This window comes from Bos indicus x Bos taurus, chromosome 22, assembly GCF_003369695.1.
Source record: "Bos indicus x Bos taurus breed Angus x Brahman F1 hybrid chromosome 22, Bos_hybrid_MaternalHap_v2.0, whole genome shotgun sequence".
Classification (NCBI taxonomy): Eukaryota; Metazoa; Chordata; class Mammalia; order Artiodactyla; family Bovidae; genus Bos; species Bos indicus x Bos taurus.
In genome coordinates this window covers 4,251,542-4,273,831 of record NC_040097.1, presented here as the reverse complement: position 1 = coordinate 4,273,831, position 22,290 = coordinate 4,251,542, and the positions used below count along the sequence as shown (strand labels likewise).

Genomic DNA, 22,290 nt, shown 5'->3' with positions numbered 1-22,290 from the left:
TAGGTTTAGGCAACTATAAACATTATTTGTAAAAAATTTATTGTGGTAAAACATAACAAATTTACCACCATGTACCATACACATAATATGAATCTCTGCACAGTTCAGTGGCATTAAGTACCTTTACAGTATGTTGAAACCATCACCACCATCCATCTCCAGAACTTTTCCATCATCCCATACTGAAACGCTGTACCCTTAGCCTCCCTGCCTGACTCCCCACTCCTGTCCCTGCGAACTACAATCCTACTTTTTTTATGAATTTGACTACTCTAGGTGTGCCATGTAAGTGGAGGCATAGGATATTTGTCGCTTTATGACTGGCTTAGTTCACTTAGCATAATGTCCTCAAGGTCCATCCATGCTGTAGCGTGTATCAAAGTCCTCTTGCTTTTTAAGGCTGAATGGTACTTCGTTGTATGTGTATAGCATATTTTGTTGTCATTTCACTGGTCAGTGAACACTTGGCTTGTGTCCACCTTTTGGCTGTTGGGAATAATACTGTGAACATGGGTATGCAAGTATTTTGAGTTCCTGCTTTCAATTCTGTTGGGTCTGCATCCAGATGTGGACTCGCTGGATCGTATAGTAACTGATTTTTTGAGGAAGTACCATACTGTTTTCTGTAAAGGCCACACACCATTTTACATTTCCCACCAGCAGTGCACAAGAGTTTCACTTTCTCTGTATCCTTGCCAACACTTCCCTCCCTCCCTTCCTTTCTCCCTTTTTCTTTCTCTCTTTTTGATAATAGTCATGTAAAGTGCTGTCTCATTATGTTTTTGATTTTTCTTTTCCTTAAAGATGAGTAATGTTGAGCACCTTTGCGTGTTCTTGACTGTTTCTGTGTCTTTTTTGGAAAAATGTTTATGCAGATTCTTGGCCCGTCTTGAAATTTGGTTGTCTTTTTATTATTGGGTTCTAAGAATTCGTTAGCCTGTATTCTATAGAATATTTATATTCTAGATGCAAATCCCTTATGAGTTACATGATTTGCAGGTTCCCCCCTTTTTTCAATTAATTAATTTATTTTTAATTGAAGGTTAAATGCTTTACAGAATTGCATTGGTTTCTGCCACACTTGGTTATCTTTTTATTTTCTTGATTGTGTTCTTTGAAGCAAGAAGTTTCGAATTTCGATGAAGTCCATTTTACGTTTTTCTTTTGTTGCTTGTGTCTTTAGTATTATATCTTAAAAACCACCGGCAGATTCAAGGTCATCCGGATTTCCTCTTTTGTTTTCTTTGAAGTGTTTTATAGTTTTAGCTCTTACATTATTTAGATCTTCATCTGTTGGTTTCATTTTTGCATATTCTCTGAAGTAGGGGTCCAGCTCCATTCTTTTGCATGTGGGTATCTGAATTGTCTGGTGCCCTCCTGATTTCTGTTCTGTTGCTCTAAATCGTTATGCCAGTACCACATTGATTACTGTAGCTTTGTGTAATAAGTTTTGAAATTGCTAAGTATGATTCCTCAAACTTTGTTTTTTTTCAAGATTGTTTTGGCTATTCTGGGTCCCTTGAATTTTCATATGTATTTTAGAGTCAGCTTGGCAATATCTACTAAGAAGCTGGCAAAGAAGCCTATTCTGTTAGAGATTGTGTTGAATCTGTAGGTCAGTTTGCAGAATATTGTTCTCTTAATAGAAACTTGCTTTGACTGCTTTGAACATACACGGACCAACATTCTTATAGCTCTTGAGTTTTTATGTTCTCAGTTCAAAGGATCATTCTTTATAGTCTCTCAGTTTCAAATCAAGTTTCCACTTGCTTGTTCCATTCAGTTGTAGTGGGGGCTCAAGGGGCGGGGTCATGAATATAAATAGATAAACGTCACTGCTTGGGGCTTATTCCTGTGAATGAAGGAAGGAAGTTCTCAAAAGAGGAATGTGGGGTTGAGAGACATCAGTGTTGTTCGCCACACTTTTCATTGATGGAGGCAGTGGGTATAGGCCAGACTGGAAAGGCTGTGGAACACTTGGAAAGTTGAGAAGTCCATGGTTTTGAGGCAGGAAGAACAGAAGCCAGCAAAGCAAGTGGAGGAGATAGAAGAAACCCCTGCAAGTGCAGGATAATGAAAGTCTCTTAGGAGGAAGAGAGGATCGTTAGGCTGAGAAACCCTCTAGATTCGATTACTAGGATTTTATTGTTCAGACTTGCTTAAAAGCCTGACAGATAAGTAAAGGCAGAGTACATGGTCTTTTTTTAAAGACTGTATTGCCTCTGCTAGACCAGCGTTTCACCCGTCTCAGTCACTGAAGTGCTATCTTCCTGGCTTTTACCAGAGCAGGGAACCACCTATAGTAGTGCTTGTTCAATATATTCTCTTAAAACAGCTCACTCGTTTGTTTGTTTGTTTTTTTGGTGATGCCCGGAGGCTTGTGGGATCTTAAGTACCCCAACCAGGGATTGAATTTGTGCCTCCTATGGAGTCCTAACCACTGGACTGACTGCCTGGGCATTCCTGGAACTTTAAAAATAGTGAAGTAGTTTGAGGCTGTAGAGTACAGAGATAAGGGCCTGGTGCTAGCATCACCTGAAATTGCAGGGGCAAAGCATCAAGGATGCTGATGACTTACTCTCTTGCGTTGACTTCTTCTGCACAAAAATGGAGGGAACTATGTTATGTGCACTTTCAAAATACACAGTCAAAATGAATCCAAAAGGAGCTGCCGGGAGAATGGGATCCATATAGTACTGTATTCCTTTGCTACTATTTTAATATAATAAAACAACAGTATTAATTTTTAGAGTTTGTCAGTGGCTTTTTTTTCTTTAATGGAGATTAAGAAGTGTTAAAGAGGTATTAAAGATCCCAAACTGGTAATTCTTCTTTATCATAATCTTTATCTGATTGATTCAGTGTTATTTTATGTCATGTTCACAAATCCTCTAAAATCACCTTGTAAACCATGAATGATGAATGGCCTGTGCTTTGGGAAACCCTGTGTTGCTAGACCGACTATTCTGTTCATGTTGATCAACCACCCAGAATATATCAAGGTGCAGCCCAGCTCTCACTAGCTCCTGTGTAAGGAAGAGTGTACTGAAAGAAATGGCAACCCACTCCAGTGTTCTTGCCTGGAGAATCCCAGGGACGGGGAAGCCTGGTGGGCTGCCGTCTCTGGGGTCGCACAGAGTCGGACACGACTGAAGAGACTTAGCAGTAGCAGCAGCAGTACTGAAAGGGATATAGGATCATGTCATACATTGTACTGATGTTTTCTTAGCTCAGTCTCCCAAGGCAGTAGAAATAAAAGCAAAGATAAACGGATCAAACTTAAAAGCTTTGGTACAGCAAAGAAAGAAGAAAAAGTCACTCAGTCGTGTCCAACTGTTTGTGACCTCATGGACTGTATAGTCCATGGAATTCTCCAGGCCAGAATACTGGAGTGGGTAGCCTTTCCCTTCTCCAGGGGGATCTTCCCAACCCAGGGATCAAACTCAAGTCTCCTACTTTGTGGGCAGATTCTTTACCAGCTGAGCAACAAGGGAGCCCCAAGCCCCAAGAAAACTTGAATGGGTAGCCTTTCCCTTCTCCAGGGGATCTTCCCAACCCAGGGATCGAACCCAGGTCCTCCTGCATTGCAGGCGGACTCTTTACCAGCTGAGCCACAAGAGAAGCCCTTTGTACAGCAAAGAAAACCACAAATAAAATGAAAATACAGCCTATAGAAGGAGAGAAAGATTTGCAAATGATGAGACCAACAAGGGCTTATTTGCAAACTATACAAACATACAACTCAAGAATAAAAAACAACCCAATCAAAAAACGGGCATCAGATCAGATCAGTCGCTCAGTTGTGTCCGACTCTCTGCGACCCCATGAATCGCAGCACGCCAGGCCTCCCTGTCCATCATCAACTCCCGGAGTTCACTCAGACTCACGTCCATCGAGTCAGTGATGCCATCCAGCCATCTCATCCTCTTGTCGTCCCCTTCTCCTCTTGCCCCCAATCCCTCCCAGCATCAGAGTCTTTTCCAATGAGTCAACTCTTCGCATGAGGTGGCCTAAGTACTGGAGTTTCAGCTTTAGCATCATTCCTTCCAAAGAAATCCCAGGGCTGATCTCCTTCAGAGTGGACTGGTTGGATCTCCTTGCAGTCCAAGGGACTCTCAAGAGTCTTCTCCAGCACCACAGTTCAAAAGCATCAATTCTTCGGTGCTCAGCCTTCTTCACAGTCCAACTGTCACATCCATACATGACCACAGGAAAAACCATAGCCTTGACTAGACGAACCTTTGTTGGCAAAGTAATGTCTCTGCTTTTGAATATGGTATCTAGGTTGGTCATAACTTTCCTTCCAAGGAGTAAGCGTCTTTTAATTTCATGGCCGCAGTCACCATCTGTAGTGATTTTGGAGCCCAGAAAAATAAAGTCTGACACTGTTTCCACTGTTTCCCCATCTATTTCCCATGAAGTGTTGGGACTAGATGCTATGATCTTCGTTTTCTGAAATTTGAGCTTTAAGCCAACTTTTTCATTCTTCACTTTCACTTTCATCAAGAGGCTTTTTAGTTCCTCTTTACTTTCTGCCATAAGGGTGGTGTCATCTGCATATCTGAGGTTATTGATATTTCTCCCGGCAATCTTGATTCCAGCTTGTGTTTCTTCCAGTCCAGCGTTTCTCATGATGTACTCTGCATATAGGTTAAATAAACAGGGTGACAATATACAGCCTTTTCCTATTTGGAACCAGTCTGTTGTTCCATGTCCAGTTCTAACTGTTGCTTCTTGTCTCCAAAGAAGACAGACAGATGGCCTTCAGGCACATGAAAATATGCTCAACATCGCTAATTTTTAGAAAAAGGCAAATCAGAACTATAAGAAGATGTCACTCCACATCAGTCAGAATGCTCATCATTAAAAAAGTCTACAAGTAACATGTTGGAGAGGGTATGGAGAAAAGGGAACCTGCCTACAGTGTTTATGGGAATGTAAGTTGATGCAGCCAAAACAGTATGGAGGTTCCTCAAAAAACTAAAAATAGAGTTGCCATATGACCCATCAGGACTCCCCAAGTGGCTCAGTGGGTAAAAGAATCTGCCTGCTGTGCAGGAGACATAGGAGATACTCGGTTGGGAAGATCCCCTGGAGGAGGGCATGGTAACTCTCTCCAGTATTCTTGCCTGGAGAATCCCATGCCAGAGGAGCCTGGCAACCTCTGGTCCATGGTGTCACAGAGAGTCAGACATGACTGAAGTGAAGGCACGCACGCATGCACACGGGCCAGCAGTCCCAGTCCTGGGCAGATACGTGCACCCCTTTCTTCACAGCAGCACTATTCACAAAAGCCAAGACATGGAAACAGCCTAATGCCCGTTGACAGATGCGTGGCTGATGAAGACGTGCACACTGGAATACACGCAGCAGCAGAGAAGAATAATGCTGTTTGCAGCAATGTGGATGGTGTCAGATATTATCATACTGAGTGAAGTAAGTCAGAAAAAGACTACTGCTGCGTGATGTCACCCGTATGTGGACTCTAAAGTACGGTGCAAGTGAACTTACCCAACGGTGCAACGTTGCAAAACAGCAACTGGCTCACAGACACAGAACAGATCTGTGGTTGCCCCGGGGAGGGCTTGGGGAGGGATGGAGTGCAGGTGTGGGCTTGGCAGATGCAAGCTAATTGTACACAGGGTGGGCAGACAGGGTCCTATGATACAGCATGGGGAACTTTAGTATCTTGTGATAAACCGTAATGGAAATGAATATAAAAAAGAATATACGTATGTATAACTGAATCACTTTGTTGTACAGCAGACCTTAACTCAACATTGTAAATCAGCTATACTTCAGTTAAAAAAAATATGGAGAGTATAGGATCATGTAAAACTAAAAATGTGGGCTGTTTGCTTCCATCTCTTCTCTCCCCACCTTTCCTCCCTTACCCCTTTCCCCCTCCCCTCTCTCTCCTCTGTCCCTGAAGAAAAGGCCATCGTGCAGGTGAGTGTCGTTGGTGGCAGTTCACAGTGCTACGGAGGGTCACACAGTTATGGATTCTTGTCCCTGACGCACAGGTGTGAATCAGAGATTTCCGCCCACTGGCCTGGGGATTTTGTTTTTCTTCTTTCTTGTGTTAGATGCCCTTTTCCCTATATCTCATCTCTTTGTTGATTTATTCTTAATCATGTAACAAATCCCTTGAGACATGGATCTCAAGGGTAAAATATTTTTAGTACTGAATGTCAGAAAATACCTCTTTTCTACAGTAGTTTTGGTGATTATTCTAAATTGGAAATAATTTCTCTTTAGAATTTAGGAGTCTTTTCTTCATTATTTTTCTAGCTTCCAGTGTTGATAAGTTTGAAGCCATTCCAATTCCTGATCCCTTTTATTTTTTTTCTCTAGAAGTTTGTGGAATTTTCTGTTACCCCATTACTGTAAAATTTAGTGCAATGAGCATTTGATGGGGTCTGTTGTGATAATTTCAGTTAGTCTGATAGCTCAAGTCATGCAGGGGTGTATGTGTTTCCTATTGTGTTTTGGTCTTTATCATCCATGTTAAAGTGTCTGATAATTCTTGGCAGTCTTATTTCTAAAAGGATTGGATTAAATAGCTGATTGGAATCTTTCAATTGGTTAGGCTTGGGTTAGGCTTGTTGTCTTTGAGCTTCGTTGTATGGTAGGGGAGCTAATGTTGGGTGTTTTTTGAGCCTGGTTGCCCAGCTGTGGAAGAAGCTCTTTGGTCTCTGCTTTCAGGCATTCCAGTAGCGTGGTTTTCAGAATAGCACCCATGCTTTCAACTGTACCTGAAGCCTCCCAGTGTAGAGACCCTCTGTTGTACTTTTCCCAGGAATAAACACCTGAGCCACCTTATTAGAAGAGTCTAAGAGACCTCCTTGGGAATTAGGCTGTTGAGTGCTCCTTTTCTTCCATGGAGTATAAAAAACACAAAATGATCTTACTCAATACCCAGCCTGCTGATGGAAAGCTGACCTAATGTGAAATTCTTAAGAAAGTTACACCCATTGGTGTTGCCTTTATCAGTCTGTATCTTTACCCTCTCTAAACTGTCAGAAGTCTTTGTCACCTCTAAGATAATGAAATAGCACAACCCTCCTTTTCCGGGTTAGATCTACCCTAACCCCCTACCCCACCCCCGCCACCCTGTGGTAAAAAAGATCAGAGAAAATAGCCACCAGTTGCTTCAGAAAATAAGGTTATCTTAAAGACAAAAATTCATCCCAGACCAATTTTAAAATATTGTGAGAGTAGCAGCATTCATCCATAATTCTTACCTTTTGACCTAGTATCTCATACCTAGGTTATTAAGCAAAATACTTACATACCTGATGGTATTCTTTTCAGGTTCTCTGTTGGGACAAGTAAGGCACAGCATTGTTTTTATCATATGTTCTCATTTCAGAGACTTTTAGCTCTGAAAAAAAAATGTGGCTTAAGAGTAGGTCAAGGATGAATTATATGCAGCACAATGGGGTATGATTAGACAAAGAATTATCAAACATTTAAAGTTGGAAGGGGAATAATGTAACAGTGTTTGGGTTGGGACTGCAGTGGTGCCTATGTACACGTATGGACAGGATTGAGGCCACAGTTAGCCCTAAAGACAGCATTGCTAAATAGTGAGAGTCGGTAGCTCAGCTCCCAGGACTCCCCACTTCACGGGATTTAGGAGAGCCCCTTCCTTCAGCCTGGTCTGTCTGTATACACGGCACACTGAGGCACAGGCTCGTTTTCCACCTTTCTCATTCTCCGTGCTGAGTGGCCTTGGTAAGGCAGAAGCAGCAGCAATATCAGCATCAGGCACAGCCGTTTACAAATATTGAACCATTTTCATGACAGCTCAGTGAGTTAATCCTTCAGCACAGACATCTTCTGAACTTCATAGTTGGATGTCTACTGCGCATGTAGTTTATTTACATGTAGCAACTGGACTAGTCCTTCTAAGACCTTAGGTTGTGTGTCTTCTCTGCTCAAAACTTTTCAGTGGCTTCCCATTTCCCTCAGTAAAAGACAGAGTCCTTCCAGTGGTGACCTGGGGTGACCGCATCGCCCCCTCGCCCGGCTGTACTCTCACTTCACTGAGCTCCATGATCTTTGCTAATTGTGCACGGGACACTCCTCCTGTAGGTTTTCACTGGCTGCTCCTTCTGCCTTGACTGTCCCCCCAGCAGCTTGCAAGTCAAACTCCTGACTTCCTCACTCAACTCCACCTCCTCGGTGAGACCGACTCTGACCTCACTATATAAATTGCAAGTCTCCCTTCCCCCAGCACTTATCACCAGCTATCATGTTATGTAATTTACTTTGTTTTTGTATGTGTCCTCTAGAAGATCCGCTTCTCCGGAGGGTCTTTGTCTCTAATTCACTGAGTTAACTCAGGCATCTAGAGTAAAACAGTGTCTGGTACATAATAGTTGCTCCATAATGTGACTGAGTGAAAAAATTGGTATAGGGGAAATTAAGTAATTTGGCAAAAGGCCACACAGCTAATAAAAGGTGGAAGTAGATTCTGAACTGACATCAATGTACCATGCTTCTAATATTAGGAGATGGTATCCAAAAATGTTTTGTCAGGAGGAATAAGGTTATGGGTAACTTTCCTCTTTTATGCCCCTCCCCAAATTTAATTATATCATATTTTAAATAAAAGTGTAATAAAACCAACTGATCAGAGTGGAAGGAAGGAGCCAGTAGCAGGAAGCTAGAGCAGGCAGCCACAGGGTTGAGATCTGGCACCTCATCTGAGCAGCAGCCTGCCACACAAATGCACTGATCTTATCTGCCTGAAGAATAAAGAGTGATAGTGTGATAAAGCTCTGGCAAAACTTGTGAGTGCTTTTGACCTCAGATATTCTGTCAGTAATCTTGGCTCTCTATCTTACTGTGTAACCTTGTACAGTTTTATTTAACTTTCTTGGCCTTCAGTTTCCTTATCTCCAAAATCAGGATAATAGTATCTCTTATAGAGTTCTTGGGAGGCTTAAATGAGAGATTGTATTTAAAGAACTGATACTTACATAATGAAATGTGGAAAATTCAATATTACTCTGCGTGTTGTAGTCTGTACTCAGTAGTATTGTAATACTGAAATGTCAAGAACGCAGTAGCAATTAGCTAATGTTATTCTTGCTGTATAGTTGGTACAGAATTTTAAGAAATTCATTTTTGGTGAATATGTCTCGTTTCCTAGTCAGTTTTGGCAGGTGTCAAAATAGAGAACAAACCAACATTGTTACTGTTCAGATAACTAGTCTTTGTTAAGTATTTGTATTTTTCGTGGATCCTTGCTTGTGGTTATAATCTTATATTACATATTAAAAATAGCCCTTTCCCTTAATAATTTACATAAATCTAAATGTTTAATATGTTGTGGATTCTGTAACAACCATCTCATTGATTTGAAGTCTTCGTTGAATAACTCCTGTGAGTCATGTGTTGTGCTAATAGTAAGTTCTGGGGAAACAAAGGGAAGCAGAGAGGCATGTGTGTGCTCTGTCCTCAAGGAGCTTATAGCCAAATAGGGATGCAGACATGTGAATAACTAGGGAAGGGCTATTAATAGCATGCATGTGAATAATAGCAATATAAAAACACAAGAGAGAGTGGTAAATTCTTTATGAATAGGAAGCAAAGAAAGGAGGTTTTATGGGAAGAGTGTTTACCTGAAGGACATCACAAAGAACCCAAAGCTCAGTAGAGGCATGTAGAATTTTTCTACATAGGGGCTGCCTTCAAAGACTTCCGGAAGCCTACTTTGTATCTTTTGAGGTTCTCATGCTTGCTATCCAGAAACTTGATCTCTGGAACTCTCCAGAAGTGAGGTTAAAAAAAAAAAATTATGAGACTCTGAGTGAGGATAATCTTTCTCACGTCCACTTTGGAGAAGGATTTAAATTGGGAGTGGAATCTGCATTAAGTTCAGTGAAATAGATTTAACCCCACACTCTTATTTGGTATTTCCTTTAAAAGCAGAAAAGAATAGGAAACAGAAGATCTTACAGCAACAATGATCATTGTAAGGAGTGATAAATGAGACGACAAAGAGGAAGGGCAATTTTGAGAGAGAATGAAATATTACAACTTCAACATGGAGTAAACTAATTTAGTAAATGAGACTTCATAGGGGCTTCTCTGGTGGTCCAGTGGTTAAGACTGGACTCACAATGCAACGCACCAAAGTTCGATTCCTGGTCAGGGAACTGAGATCTCACATGCTGCAACTGGGGGAAAAAACAGATTTGGCATGCTGGAAACTAAGACTTGGCACAACCAAACAGATAAATATATTTACATATATGTTTAAATGAGACTTCATCATGGGAGTACAAGTTCCGTGCCTTACAAATGTCACAGTAGCTCTCTTTGCTATTCTGTGGAACTCTGGATTCCATAGATACAGGTGGGTATCAGATCAGATCAGATCAGTCGCTCAGTCGTGTCCGACTGTTTGCGACCCCATGAATCGCAGCACGCCAGGCCTCCCTGTCCATCACCAACTCCCGGAGTTCACTCAGACTCACGTCCATCGAGTCAGTGATGCCATCCAGCCATCTCATCCTCTGTCGTCCCCTTCTCTTGCCCCCAATCCCTCCCAGCATAGGTGTGTATAGCTTTACTTTTGTCCTTTGCCTTTACACGTCTCATCTTTTCTCAGCTATTTATAAGGCCTCCTCAGACAACCATTTTGCCTTCGTGCATTTCTTTTTCTTGAGGATGGTCTTGATCACTGCCTCCTGTACAGTTTTACAAACCTCCATCCCATAGTTCTTCAGCACCTCTGTCAGATCTAATCCCTGGAGTCTGTTTGTCACCTCCACTGTATAATCATAAGGGATTTGATTTAGGTTATACCTGAATGACCTAGTGGATTTTCCCTACTTTCTTTAAGTCTGAATTTTGCAATGACAAGTTCTTGGTCTGAGCCACAGTCATCTCCTGGTCTTCTTTTTGCTGACTTTGCTCCATCTTAGATTGCAAAGAGTATAATCAGTCTGGTTTTGGTATTGACCATTTGGTGATGTCCATGTGTAGAGTCATCTTTTGTGTTATTGTAAGAAGGTGTTTGCTAGAATCAGGGTGCTCTCTTGGCAAAACTGTTAACCTTTGCCCTGCTTCATTCTGTACTCCAAGGCCAAACTTGTTTTACTCCAGGTATCTCTTGACTTACTACTTTTGCATTCCAGTCCCCTATAATGAAAAGGACATCTTTATTTGGAGTTAGTTCTAGAAGGTCTTGTAGGTCTTCATAGAACCAATTGGTCAGCTTTAGCTTCTTCAGCATTAGTGGTTGGGGCATAGACTTAGATTACTGTGATACTGAATGGTTTGCCTTGGAAATGAACAGAGATCGTTCTGTCATTTATGAGAATGATAAATAAGGTCACAAAATAACTTAATGGAACCTGAGAAAAGAATGAAAGCTTAGTATACTGAGTTTCTTTGAGTCTGCTTGGCAGTGAAATACATGAAAACTGGAAGAATCACATGAATTAGCAGAAATGACTGTTTTAGTACATAACATAAGGTGGAATTAGCAGACACATGGAGAGAGTTCATTGGTAAAACTAAGAAAGACAATCTAAGACTACATGGATCCTTAAAAAAAATTGATCATTCAAGCACAAGAAGATATATTCTGAGTGGATAAATGCACTTGAGAACTAAGTGAATGCTCTGGTAGGGATTCTGAGCTTTATATTACACCAGCAGTTTTCAGACTTAGTAGTGAAGGCAATGGCACCCCACGACAGTGTCCTTGCCTTGAAAATCCTATGGACGGAGGAGCCTGGTGGGCTGCAGTCCATGAGGTCGCTAAGTCGGACATGACTGAGCGACTTCACTTTCACTTTTCACTTTCATGCATTGGAGAAGGAAATGGCAACCCACTCCAGTGTTCTTGCCTGGAGAATCCCAGGGACAGGGGAGCCTGGTGGGCTGCCGTCTATGGGGTCGCACAGAGTCGGACATGACTGAAGCGATGTAGCAGCAGCAGTGATCTATACTAAGGAATACATTTTATGATGTGTGTGTACCTGAGTCAGAGATTTCTCAAAGTAATACTTAACTCTGCTACATGGATACACTCTGCTCTGCCTTACTTGAGAAAGCTGGTCATAACTCATGAAAATGATATTCTGAACACTTAGGGGTCACACTCCACAGTGTGAAAAAGTGCTGAGTTACAGTCTGGGAGAGAAAGAGACTTAAGTTTTGGAAGTCTTCCTTGAAGAAGCTGGCTGTTAAGGAGGTACTTATTCTGTCCTTGTTTGATGCATGCTGGATACTATTTTAATTACATAATAGTCCCCCCTTACCTGTGAAGGATACTTTCTTAAGTGTCCGCCCCCCACTCCCCCATGGGTGTCTGAAACTACAGGTAGTTCAGAACTCTTGTACTGTTTTATGCTGTACATACATATATACATATGATAAAATTTAATTTATAAATTAGGCCCAGTAAGAGATATTCGAATTGCCAGCATCACAACTCTTGGACTTTTGCCCTGCTGCGACAGCCCACCTGATAACCCAGAAGACCGCTAAAGGACTACAGAGCAGGTGGAACATGTAGTGTGGGTGTGCGGGGCAGAGGGATGGTTCACATCCTGGCAGGAGGGGGCGAATTGGTGTGAGATTTCATCACACTACTCAGAAATCAAAAAGCTTTGAAAGGCGTGCAGTTTAAAGCTTAGGAATTATTCATTCTGAACTTTTCTATTTAATATTTTCAGACGGGTAACTGAAACTGCAGCACGCTAAGCTTTCTAAGATGGGGCACTACTGTACCAACCAGGAGGGCCCAGAGAAGGCAGCTGAAATGGATCTCAAGATAGAATTTAGCAGATTATTCAGGGGTTTGGTCCTCGACTCTTCCTTGAGTCCCCTTGCTGCATAATTCAGGGCAATGTGCTTTCTAGTGTGGTTCTTTCGTTTGCTCCCGAACTCCCTGGTGGCTCCGATGGTAAAGAATCTGCCCGAAATGCAGGAGACCTGAGTTCAGTCCCTGAATTAGGAAAATCCCCTGGAGAAGGAAATGACTACCCAGTCCAGTATTCTTGTCTGGAGAATTCCATGGACAGAGGAGCCTGGAACAGAGGGCTGCAGTCCATGGAGTCAAGAGTTGGACATGATTTAGCAACTAAACCACTACCCATGAAACTCAGTACTATTAGAATTTCTAAACCACTTTTTAACTTAGATATAGGATAGATATCATTCTCTAACTTTCTAAAAGAATATTCATGCAGAGAATAAGTGAGGTCGAATGATTATGACAAGTGAACTATGATAGTGAAAGCAAACATTTTGAAATAGAAAGATTCGGCTTTAAAAAGAGTCTAGACTACAAAACCTTCAAATTCCAGTGTGATAGATGAAGCATGAAGTCAATAAAAGGCAGACTTTTTGGTGAACCTATGGAGGCTGTCAGCCTCAGAAATTATGCTAGAAGTAATAGATTTAGGGAAATTTGGATCAACTAATGATTAACAGATATAGACTAAGTGACTCAGGAAAGCTATGATACCTATTAATTAATGAATTGCCCCCCCCCCCTTTAATCATAAAATGTCAACTCCTGTGGTGTCTTTCAGAGACTGGATTTGGGATTTGGGGGTAAGCCCATTTTGGCACATCTTTAATGGAAGAGTCATGGAGGAAGCAAAGTAGAGTAGGATCTAGGTTTGATTTCTGTGTTGTTCTGTAATGGGGATGACTGGAGGAGAAGGGGTATGAATGCAGAAGGAAGCAGCTTGAAACCAGTTGAGCCTAGCCTGTTCTAGAATGTTCTGTTCTAGAATAGGCTAGAATTCATGTTAAGTAAATTGTAGGCTTCCTAAAATTATAGCAGTTTGCTATCATAATGAGATTGTGAATATGTTGTGTCCTTTCTGGTAAAAGGTCGATGTTTAGCTTGTCGAATACAAATTCTTAGGCTGTCTCACTATATATATATATATATATATATATATATAAACACAGAAGTGTGTACAATCAGGGTCTTTTGACATAATAAAGCTACTACTTTGTATTTGTGAAGAGAGTTATCTAAAAAGTTATTTTTTAATCATGGGACAGAAAGGAGCTTTTAAAATTAGGTTCCATATAAACTTTTTGTTTCCAAAGTTATCTTCAAATGGCTTACTGAACAATCCTCTTTTACACAATACACTTTTATAAGTAAGGATTGAAAAGGTTGGATAAATACCAAGAAATACTTTATGAACATTTTAAACTTCTTTTTTTAAATGTTTGATTTACTTTTGATATTACACAGCACATATAGTCCTTTGAAGTATTTTTTAAAAGATGATGTCATTGGCCCCATCTTGAGAAGTGTGAAAGTGTTAACCACTCAGTCGTATCTGACTTTTTGCGACCCCATGAACTGTAGCCCACCAGGCTCCTCTGTCCATGGGATTTCCCAGGCAGGAATACTGAAGTGGGTTACCATGCCCTCCTCCAGGGGATCTTCTCGACGACCCAGCTAGTAAACCTGGGTCTCTTCCCTGGTGACTCAGACGATAAAGAATCTGCCTGCAATGCAGGAGATCTGGGTTCGATCCCTCGATGGGAAAGTTGCCCTGGAGAAGGGAATAGCAACTCACTCCAGTATTCTTGGCTGAAGAATCCTATGGACAGAGGAGCTTGGTGGGCTACAGTCCATGGGGTTGTACACGACTGAGCGACCAACACTGTCTGCATTGCAAGCAGATTCTTTGCCATTTGAGCCACCAGGGAAGCCCTGGACCCATCTTATGGATGAATAATTTACAATTTTAGCAATAATGTCCAGTAGTTTTTCTATTTAAATATGAAAATATGAAATACTCCGTAATTAAAGTTTGAAAATTTTCTTATTAATTTTCAGGAGTTCTTTGTATGTTAGGAATGATAATCCTCTTATTATATTCTTGTGTTGTAGGGAAGTATATATGTCTTGTTTTAAATTATTTCTTCTGATATAATGAATTTCTCTATTCATAAGAGAATGTGTTTGTTTTGAAACTTTTCTTGGAAACTGTGAAAGACCTTTTACTATCAGAAGTAGATTTCTACTTTGGACTGTCTAATTTTATGATATCTTTAGGAGGATATGTGTGGCTGTGTATATATATATTTTAACTTAGAGCATTTGGTCAACAGATCAGAGGGAGAGATCATAATATTATAAACTAGATTTATATTTACAGTGTGCATACTTTTACATTTGGGAGTAGTATCAATGGGGTTTCTGAATGTCTTCATTTAATATTGAAGTATGTTGGCTGCTATATGGTTTTTTAGAAGACTCTTTATTCTTATTTTTAGATGTGTATCCTTTCTCGTTAATCGATTACAGAATACTTTGGCTTACAGCTTCCTGTGATACAGAGGTCAGCACTGGGGCAACTGGTAGGGCCCTCAGCCTTTCTGGTCTTGTCTGCTTATCTCAGCGTGCCTTACAGTTAGGGTTCATTGTGTTCTGTGAGTGGCATGAAAAAGGCACTGCTTTAGCATGCTTCTTAGCCTGTAAGTGGTCTTGATATAGACATGGAAACTTCAAAGTTATGAATGATAAATAATCAAAAACTTGAGAATTAGAGTGGATTTGCTTTTGTCAGTTTTTACTAACAGTTATTGTAATGTGTTCCTACTAAGTACCAGCGTTATTTTCTAAGTGCCTACAGTAGGACACAGAATTGGTCATAAAATAACTATGATCTTGAATTTAGGCTGCAGTTAAGTCAACGGCACCCCACTCCAGTACTCTTGCCTGGCAAATCCCATGGACGGAGGAACCTGGTGGGCTGCAGTCCATGGGGTCGCTAGAAGTCGGACACGACTGAGTGACTTCCCTTTCACTTTTCACTTTCATGCATTGGAGAAGGAATGGCAACCCACTCCAGTGTTCTTGCCTGGAGAATCCCAGGGACGGGGGAGCCTGGTGGGCTGCCGTCTATGGGGTCGCACAGAGTTGGACACGACTGAAGCGACTTAGCAGTAGCAGTAAGTCTTGTAAGTGGGTTCTTTAGCCAATAGATTATAATGCAGAATGCAGTTTATTGCAGTTTGTCTTTTGCTGAATAATGGGTTTTGTTTTTTTTTAAGATGTACTACCAGATGGAGATTTAATTTACATTTACTAGTTCTTGACAGGTCTTTTCTTTTAAAATATATTTTTTTGCAGCATTATTCTGGTTCCTAACTGAATTCATTTAATAAATATTTGAGTGCTTTTGTGATCCAGGTACTGTATCAAGGACTTAAGAATACAGTAGTGAACAAGACTGGCAGGAGGCACTGGCAAGATTGGCATGGAGCAGAAAAAGGGTGGGAGGCACTGACCAAAATCTGTGAACAGTTAACGTAAGTGGTAAGTGGCATGAAGAAAGACTGGGTTATTTGATGGGGGTAGGGCTGTGGAGTCTTACAGTTAGGGTGGAGAAAGCGTCTCTAAATGATATTTTAAGTAAAGCCCTTAATGCTCTGAAAAGGACAGCCTGGCTGTTTGTGGAGGCTTCGGCTTTCCAGGTGAAGGGAACAGAACGTTCAGAAGTACTGAGCTGTGCAGCTTGATGGGAGTTTAGCTTTTATTCTGAGCCACACCTTTTCAGGCTACTGAGATGCTCAGATAAGTCTTTTCTGTTTAGTTGGGCAAAAAGGTCTAGGGAAAAGAAGCTGTAGATGTCCCTAAAAAGTGACCTCATGGTAATAGAATTAGGAATGTGTTGGAGCTTGGGTGGTGTCAGAAAGAAATGGGAGGCAGTGCGTCATGGTCCTGCCCCTTGAAGGCTGTAGGATCTTGTCCTGTCCCTCCCCCTTACACAGATAGGCTTCTCGTGTAGTAGTAAAATATAAAAAGCAAAACGTAGATATATATAAAGTAAAAATTTATATATACTAAATATATTTAGTTATTGGCTGAAATAGTTATTGGCATGTTGTTTATTACTCTAGATTTTTCACCTTTAAAAAATGATTTTAGATTTTTCTCCTTTCTAGATTAGTATGAAAGAGGTTCAGACTACATTTTCATTTTGCCTTGGGTTGCTTTTTCTATCTCTGCACATACAGAGCGACTTTGTCACATGGGAGTTCACATGAAGGTCTCTCTTGTTAAGTATCCATCTTTTCCCCAGGTTTTCAAGGAAAGAACAACCCTGTAGTGAAGATGCTTATCCATATCTCTTTTTTGTTTTTCGGCTGTGCCCTGCGACATGTGGGATCTTAGTTCCCCAGCCAGGGACTGAACCCGTGCCCCCGCATTGGCGGTGCAGAGTCTTAACCACGGAGCATCATTGAATTACCAAGTTAGTCTTTAAGAACATTTCAGATTTTTAATAGTTTTTTTATTTTTAACAATCAGATCAGATCAGATCAGTTGCTCAGTTGTGTCCGACTCCTTGTGACCCCATGCATCACAGCACGCCAGGCCTCCCTGTCCATCACCAACTCCCAGAGTTCACTGAGACTCAACGTCCATCGAGTCAGTGATGCCATCCAGCCATCTCATCCTCTGTCGTCCCCTTCTCCTCTTGCCCCCAATTCCTCCCAGCATCAGAGTCTTTTCCAATGAGTCAACTCTTCGCATGAGGTGGCCAAAGTACTGGAGTTTCAGCTTTAGCATCATTCCTTCCAAAGAAATCCCAGGGTTGATCTCCTTCAGAATGGACCGGTTGGATCTCCTTGCAGTCCAAGGGACTCTTGAGTCTTCTCCAACACCACCGTTCAAAAGCATCAATTCTTCGGCACTCAGCCTTCTTCACAGTCCAACTCTCACATCCATACATGACCACAGGAAAAACCATAGCCTTGACTAGACGAACCTTTGTTGGCAAAGTAATGTCTCTGCTTTTGAATATGCTATCTAGGTTGGTCATAACTTTCCTTCCAAGGAGTAAGCGTCTTTTAATTTCATGGCTGCAGTCACCATCTTCAGTGATTTTGGAGCCCAGAAAAATAAAGTCTGACACTGTTTCCACTGTTTCCCCATCTATTTCCCATGAAGTGATGGGACCGGATGCCATGATCTTCGTTTTTCTGAATGTTGAGCTTTAAGCCAGTTTTTTCACTCTCCACTTTCACTTTCATCAAGAGGCTTTTGAGTTCCTCTTCACTCTCTGCCATAAGGGTGCTGTCATATGCATATCTGAGGTTATTGATATTTCTCCCGGCAATCTTGATTCCAGCTTGTGCTTCTTCCAGCCCAACGTTTCTCATGATGTACTCTGCATATAAGTTGAATAAGCAGGGTGACAATATACAGCCTTGACGAACTCCTTTTCCTATTTGGAACCAGTCTGTTGTTCCATGTCCAGTTCTAACTGTTGCTTCCTGACCTGCATACAAATTTCTCAAGAGGCAGATCAGGTGGTCTGGTATTCCCGTCTCTTTCAGAATTTTCCACAGTTTATTGTGATCCACACAGTCAAAGGCTTTGGCATAGTCAATAAAGCAGAAATAGATGTTTTTCTGGAACTTTTCTTGCTTTTTCTGTGATCCAGCAGATGTTGGCAATTTGATCTCTGGTTCCTCTGCCTTTTCTAAAACCAGCTTGAACATCAGGAAGTTCATGGTTCACATATTGCTGAAGCCTGGCTTGGAGACTTTTGAGCATTACTGTACTAGCGTGTGAGATGAGTGCAATTGTGTGGTAGTTTGAGCATTCTTTGGCATTGCCTTTCTTTGGGATTGGAATGAAAACTGACCTTTTCCAGTCCTGTGGCCACTGCTGAGTTGTCCAAATTTGCTGGCATATTGAGTGCAGCACTTTCACAGCATCATCTTTCAGAATTTGAAATAGCTCAACTGGAATTCCATCACTTCCACTAGCTTTGTTCGTAGTGATGCTTTCTAAGGCCCACTTGACTTCACAATATTCTCCAAAAAGTTTTGTCAAGACTTTATGAGAGTGATGCCAGATATTGATGCTGTCTCTAAACTTCTCTAGTTTCCTCAGCTGTCAGCTCAGAATAGTTAGTATCTATCGTCCCTTCTGGATTCAGGCATGTGAGGTGAGAAAGAGCTTACCGCATAGTGGGTGTGCAGACAGAAGCTTCTGGTACAGAGCAAGATGTTTGGATTAAACGATCTTTAACTCTGGGCCATTTTAGCTCTGACTAAATGATTTCAAGTGTCAGTTCACGTATGACAAGGTAAGGACTCTGGAATCAGATAGAGCTGCCCAGTTCTGAATCCCATCTTTGCCAGGTAGAGTGAAATGGATGTCATTTCCACCTAGAGTATCCCCTAAGGATCAGGGTGGACAATATGAATGGGGTGTATGCAGCATATACTCATTCTCATGATAGGTAGTGGGCATCTAGTAAATGGTAACTACTGCTGACGATGCTGATAATAAGATAAAACAACTTTCTGAAGGAGGAAGGCTTGAGAAGGATGGGTTCCCTGTCGACCTCACTGTTCTGTAAAGGTGGAAGCACCTCTCACTTCTGCCGAGATTGATTGCCTTCAGGGTGGTATGGCTGTGGACCCCCTGTCACTTCTGCATGGTGGCTGACTCCCAGCCGGTGCCAGGGCATGGCACGGCCTCACTGCAGAGTATCTCCAACTTACTTTCATTGTGTGAATGTCTGTGGACTTCAACTGCGGTTTTCTTGTTGCCCTATTAAAACATTTGATTACTTTTTGTTAGGTTACTATCTCTGCATCTGTTTGTAAGCTTTGTTTCCACACTAAAATTGGACTCCAACGAATGTTATGTTGGAAAGTTCATGTACTTTATATATAAACAGATACAGAATCTGGTTATTTTACTTATCAACCTGGATGTTCTTGGGCAGGTAGCATGGTTTTCCTCTGCCTCATTTGTTTAAAAATTAAAGCATGGTTGGAGGAAGGTATTTAAAATCTTTCTGGGTCCTTATTATAGATTAAATGAGATAATTTATATATAAAGTGTCTAACACACATCTTACAAAAACTGGTTTCTTTTTGTTCTTCAAAGGCAGAAAATGATGGCTTACACTTTTTTTTTTGTATTTCTCATAGTACTAATGTGTTACTAATATTCAAAGGTAGTTTGTGCTTAATATACAATAACAAAAGAAAAAGTGGAACTGAAAAAGCATTAGACTAGACCTAGGCTATGTTCCATGTTGGCTCTTACCTGGTTGTATAACCCTTGATGAGTCTTTTGATCTCTAGTCCCCATCTTGTTCATTTTTGAGTTGTCTGTCTATTATATACTATAATAGAAGTTTTCTGAATAATGTATTTAAGCAGAATATGTCACCTACAAAAAAACCCACATAGTACTGTTTTCACAGTTACTCTGTATATTGTATTGTTGAGCTAATTAATTTTACTCAAGAATTATTATTTTTTTTGTTAGCTTGAAGTGCTGCGTAAACTGCATCAATGGAGCACATACAGGGCGCCTGGAAGACGATCAGCAACGGTTTCGGATTCAAAGACACGGTGTTTGACGGCACCAGCTGCATCTCCCCTACAATAGTTCAGCAATTTGGCTATCAGCGTCGGGCGTCAGATGATGGCAAACTTACGGACCCTTCTAAGACAAGCAACACTATCCGTGTGTTTTTGCCAAACAAGCAAAGAACAGTGGTACGTGAACATTCCTCTCCTAAAATGTAGCTGTCCATCACCTATAAAAACATTACAGATCATGTTGCCCATCTTATAGATAGCAAACATCTTCACTGTCACTAGAGTCTTTATTTTTAAATTTTATTTTAGTGTCTTGTAGTCGCACCTTTGTTTTGGATTGAGGTGTTGTTGATTTACACTGTTGTGTGAGTTTCAGGCATGCAGCACAGTGACTCCAGCATATATATATGCTTTAGATAACTTTCCGCTGTGCGTTATTACAAGATGTTGAATAGTTCTCCATGTTATACAGGAGATCCTTGTTTCTAATCTATTTAATGTATTGCAGTTTGTTTCTGTTAATTCCACACTCCTGACTTATCCCACCTTTCTTTCCCCTCTCCTTTGGTAATAAGCTTGGTTTCTATGACTGGTCTGTTTTGATTTTGTATGTAGATTCATCTGTCTTTAGATTACACATTTAAATGATAATTACATAATATTTGTTTTTTCTTTCTGACTGACTGCACTTAGTATGATAATCTTAAATGGCAGTAGTTCATTTTTCTTTATGGCTGAGTAATACATTGGTGGACACTGGGGTCGTTTCCATGTCTTGTGTATCGTAAATAGTGCTGTGAACACTGAGTGCATGTATGTTTTTGAATTAGTTTATGTCTTTTTTGGATATGTGCCCAGGAGTGGGATTGCTGGATCATATAGTAACTCTGGTTTTTGTTTTGTAAGGAACCTCTATCCTGTTTTTCCTCGTGTGTGTACAAATTTTCATTCCCACCAACAGTGTAAGAGGGTTCTACTTAGAGTCTTTGTTAATTGAGTTTCTAGTTGTAGATTTTATTGCTTTATATTCTCTTCACACCCCCTTGCTTTTTTCTTTCTAGCTCTTGGCCTTCCTTCGACTTAGTCTTGCCTAGACGGTCTTTTCTGACAATTCACCTAAACAAATAGTACATTTTAAAGAAAATATTTACTGAAATGTAGTTGATTTACAATATTGTGTCTCAGATATATAACACGGTGAATCGTTTATGCAGACACATAGATCCGGTGTTTTTAATACTCTCTTCCCGTATAGGCCGTTGTCGAGTACTGAGTAGAGCTCCCTGTGCTGCAGCAGGTCCTTACTAGTTACAGTTTTATATATAGTTGTGTGTATAGGTCAGTCCCAGTCTCCCAATTTATTCCTCCTCCTCCCTACCCTCTGGTAACCATAGACTTGTTTTTTTTTTTTAGACTTGTTTTTTATATCTAACTTTCTGCTTTGTAGATAAGCTCATTTGTACCCTGTTTTTAGATCCCATGTGAAGGTGATATCGTGATGTTAGTGTTTGTCTTGCTCTGTCTTCACTCAGTATAACAATCTCTAGGTCCGTCCATGTTGCTGCAGACGGAGCGTTTCATTCTTTCCTATGGCTGAGTAGTATTCCGTTGTATATATGTGTACCACATCTGTATCCATTCCTCTGTTGGTGGACATTTAGGTTCTTTCCATGACCTGGTTATTGTAAGTAGTGCTGCAGTGAATGTTGGGGTGTCTGTATCTTTAGAATTATAATTTTCTCCAGATATGTCCAGGAGTGGGATTGCTGAATCATAATGGTAGTTCTGTTTTTAGTTTTTTAAGGAACTTCCATTCTCTTCTTCTCAGTGGCTGTATCAATTTACGTTCCCCCCAGCAGTGTAGGAGGGTTCCCTTTTCTCCACACCCTCTGTGGCATTTATTATTTGTATTAGATTTTTTTGATGGTG

At 40.9% G+C, this 22,290-nt stretch overlaps 1 protein-coding gene across 4 annotated transcripts in view; it reads left to right on the top strand.

The window, feature by feature from the left end:
• The window catches only part of RAF1 (Raf-1 proto-oncogene, serine/threonine kinase), a 75,967-nt gene that overhangs the window by 25,342 nt on the left and 28,335 nt on the right, over positions 1-22,290 (top strand). For 2 of the 4 annotated variants that reach the window (XM_027523255.1, XM_027523253.1), the window contains exons 2-3: positions 16,199-16,324; positions 20,306-20,538. In XM_027523255.1, the coding sequence (XP_027379056.1) occupies positions 20,332-20,538 (207 nt within the window). In that variant the 5' untranslated portion in view covers positions 16,199-16,324; positions 20,306-20,331. The remainder of the gene's footprint in view (positions 1-16,198; positions 16,325-20,305; positions 20,539-22,290) is intronic. The other 2 variants (XM_027523254.1, XM_027523252.1) reach the window with 1 other exon arrangement.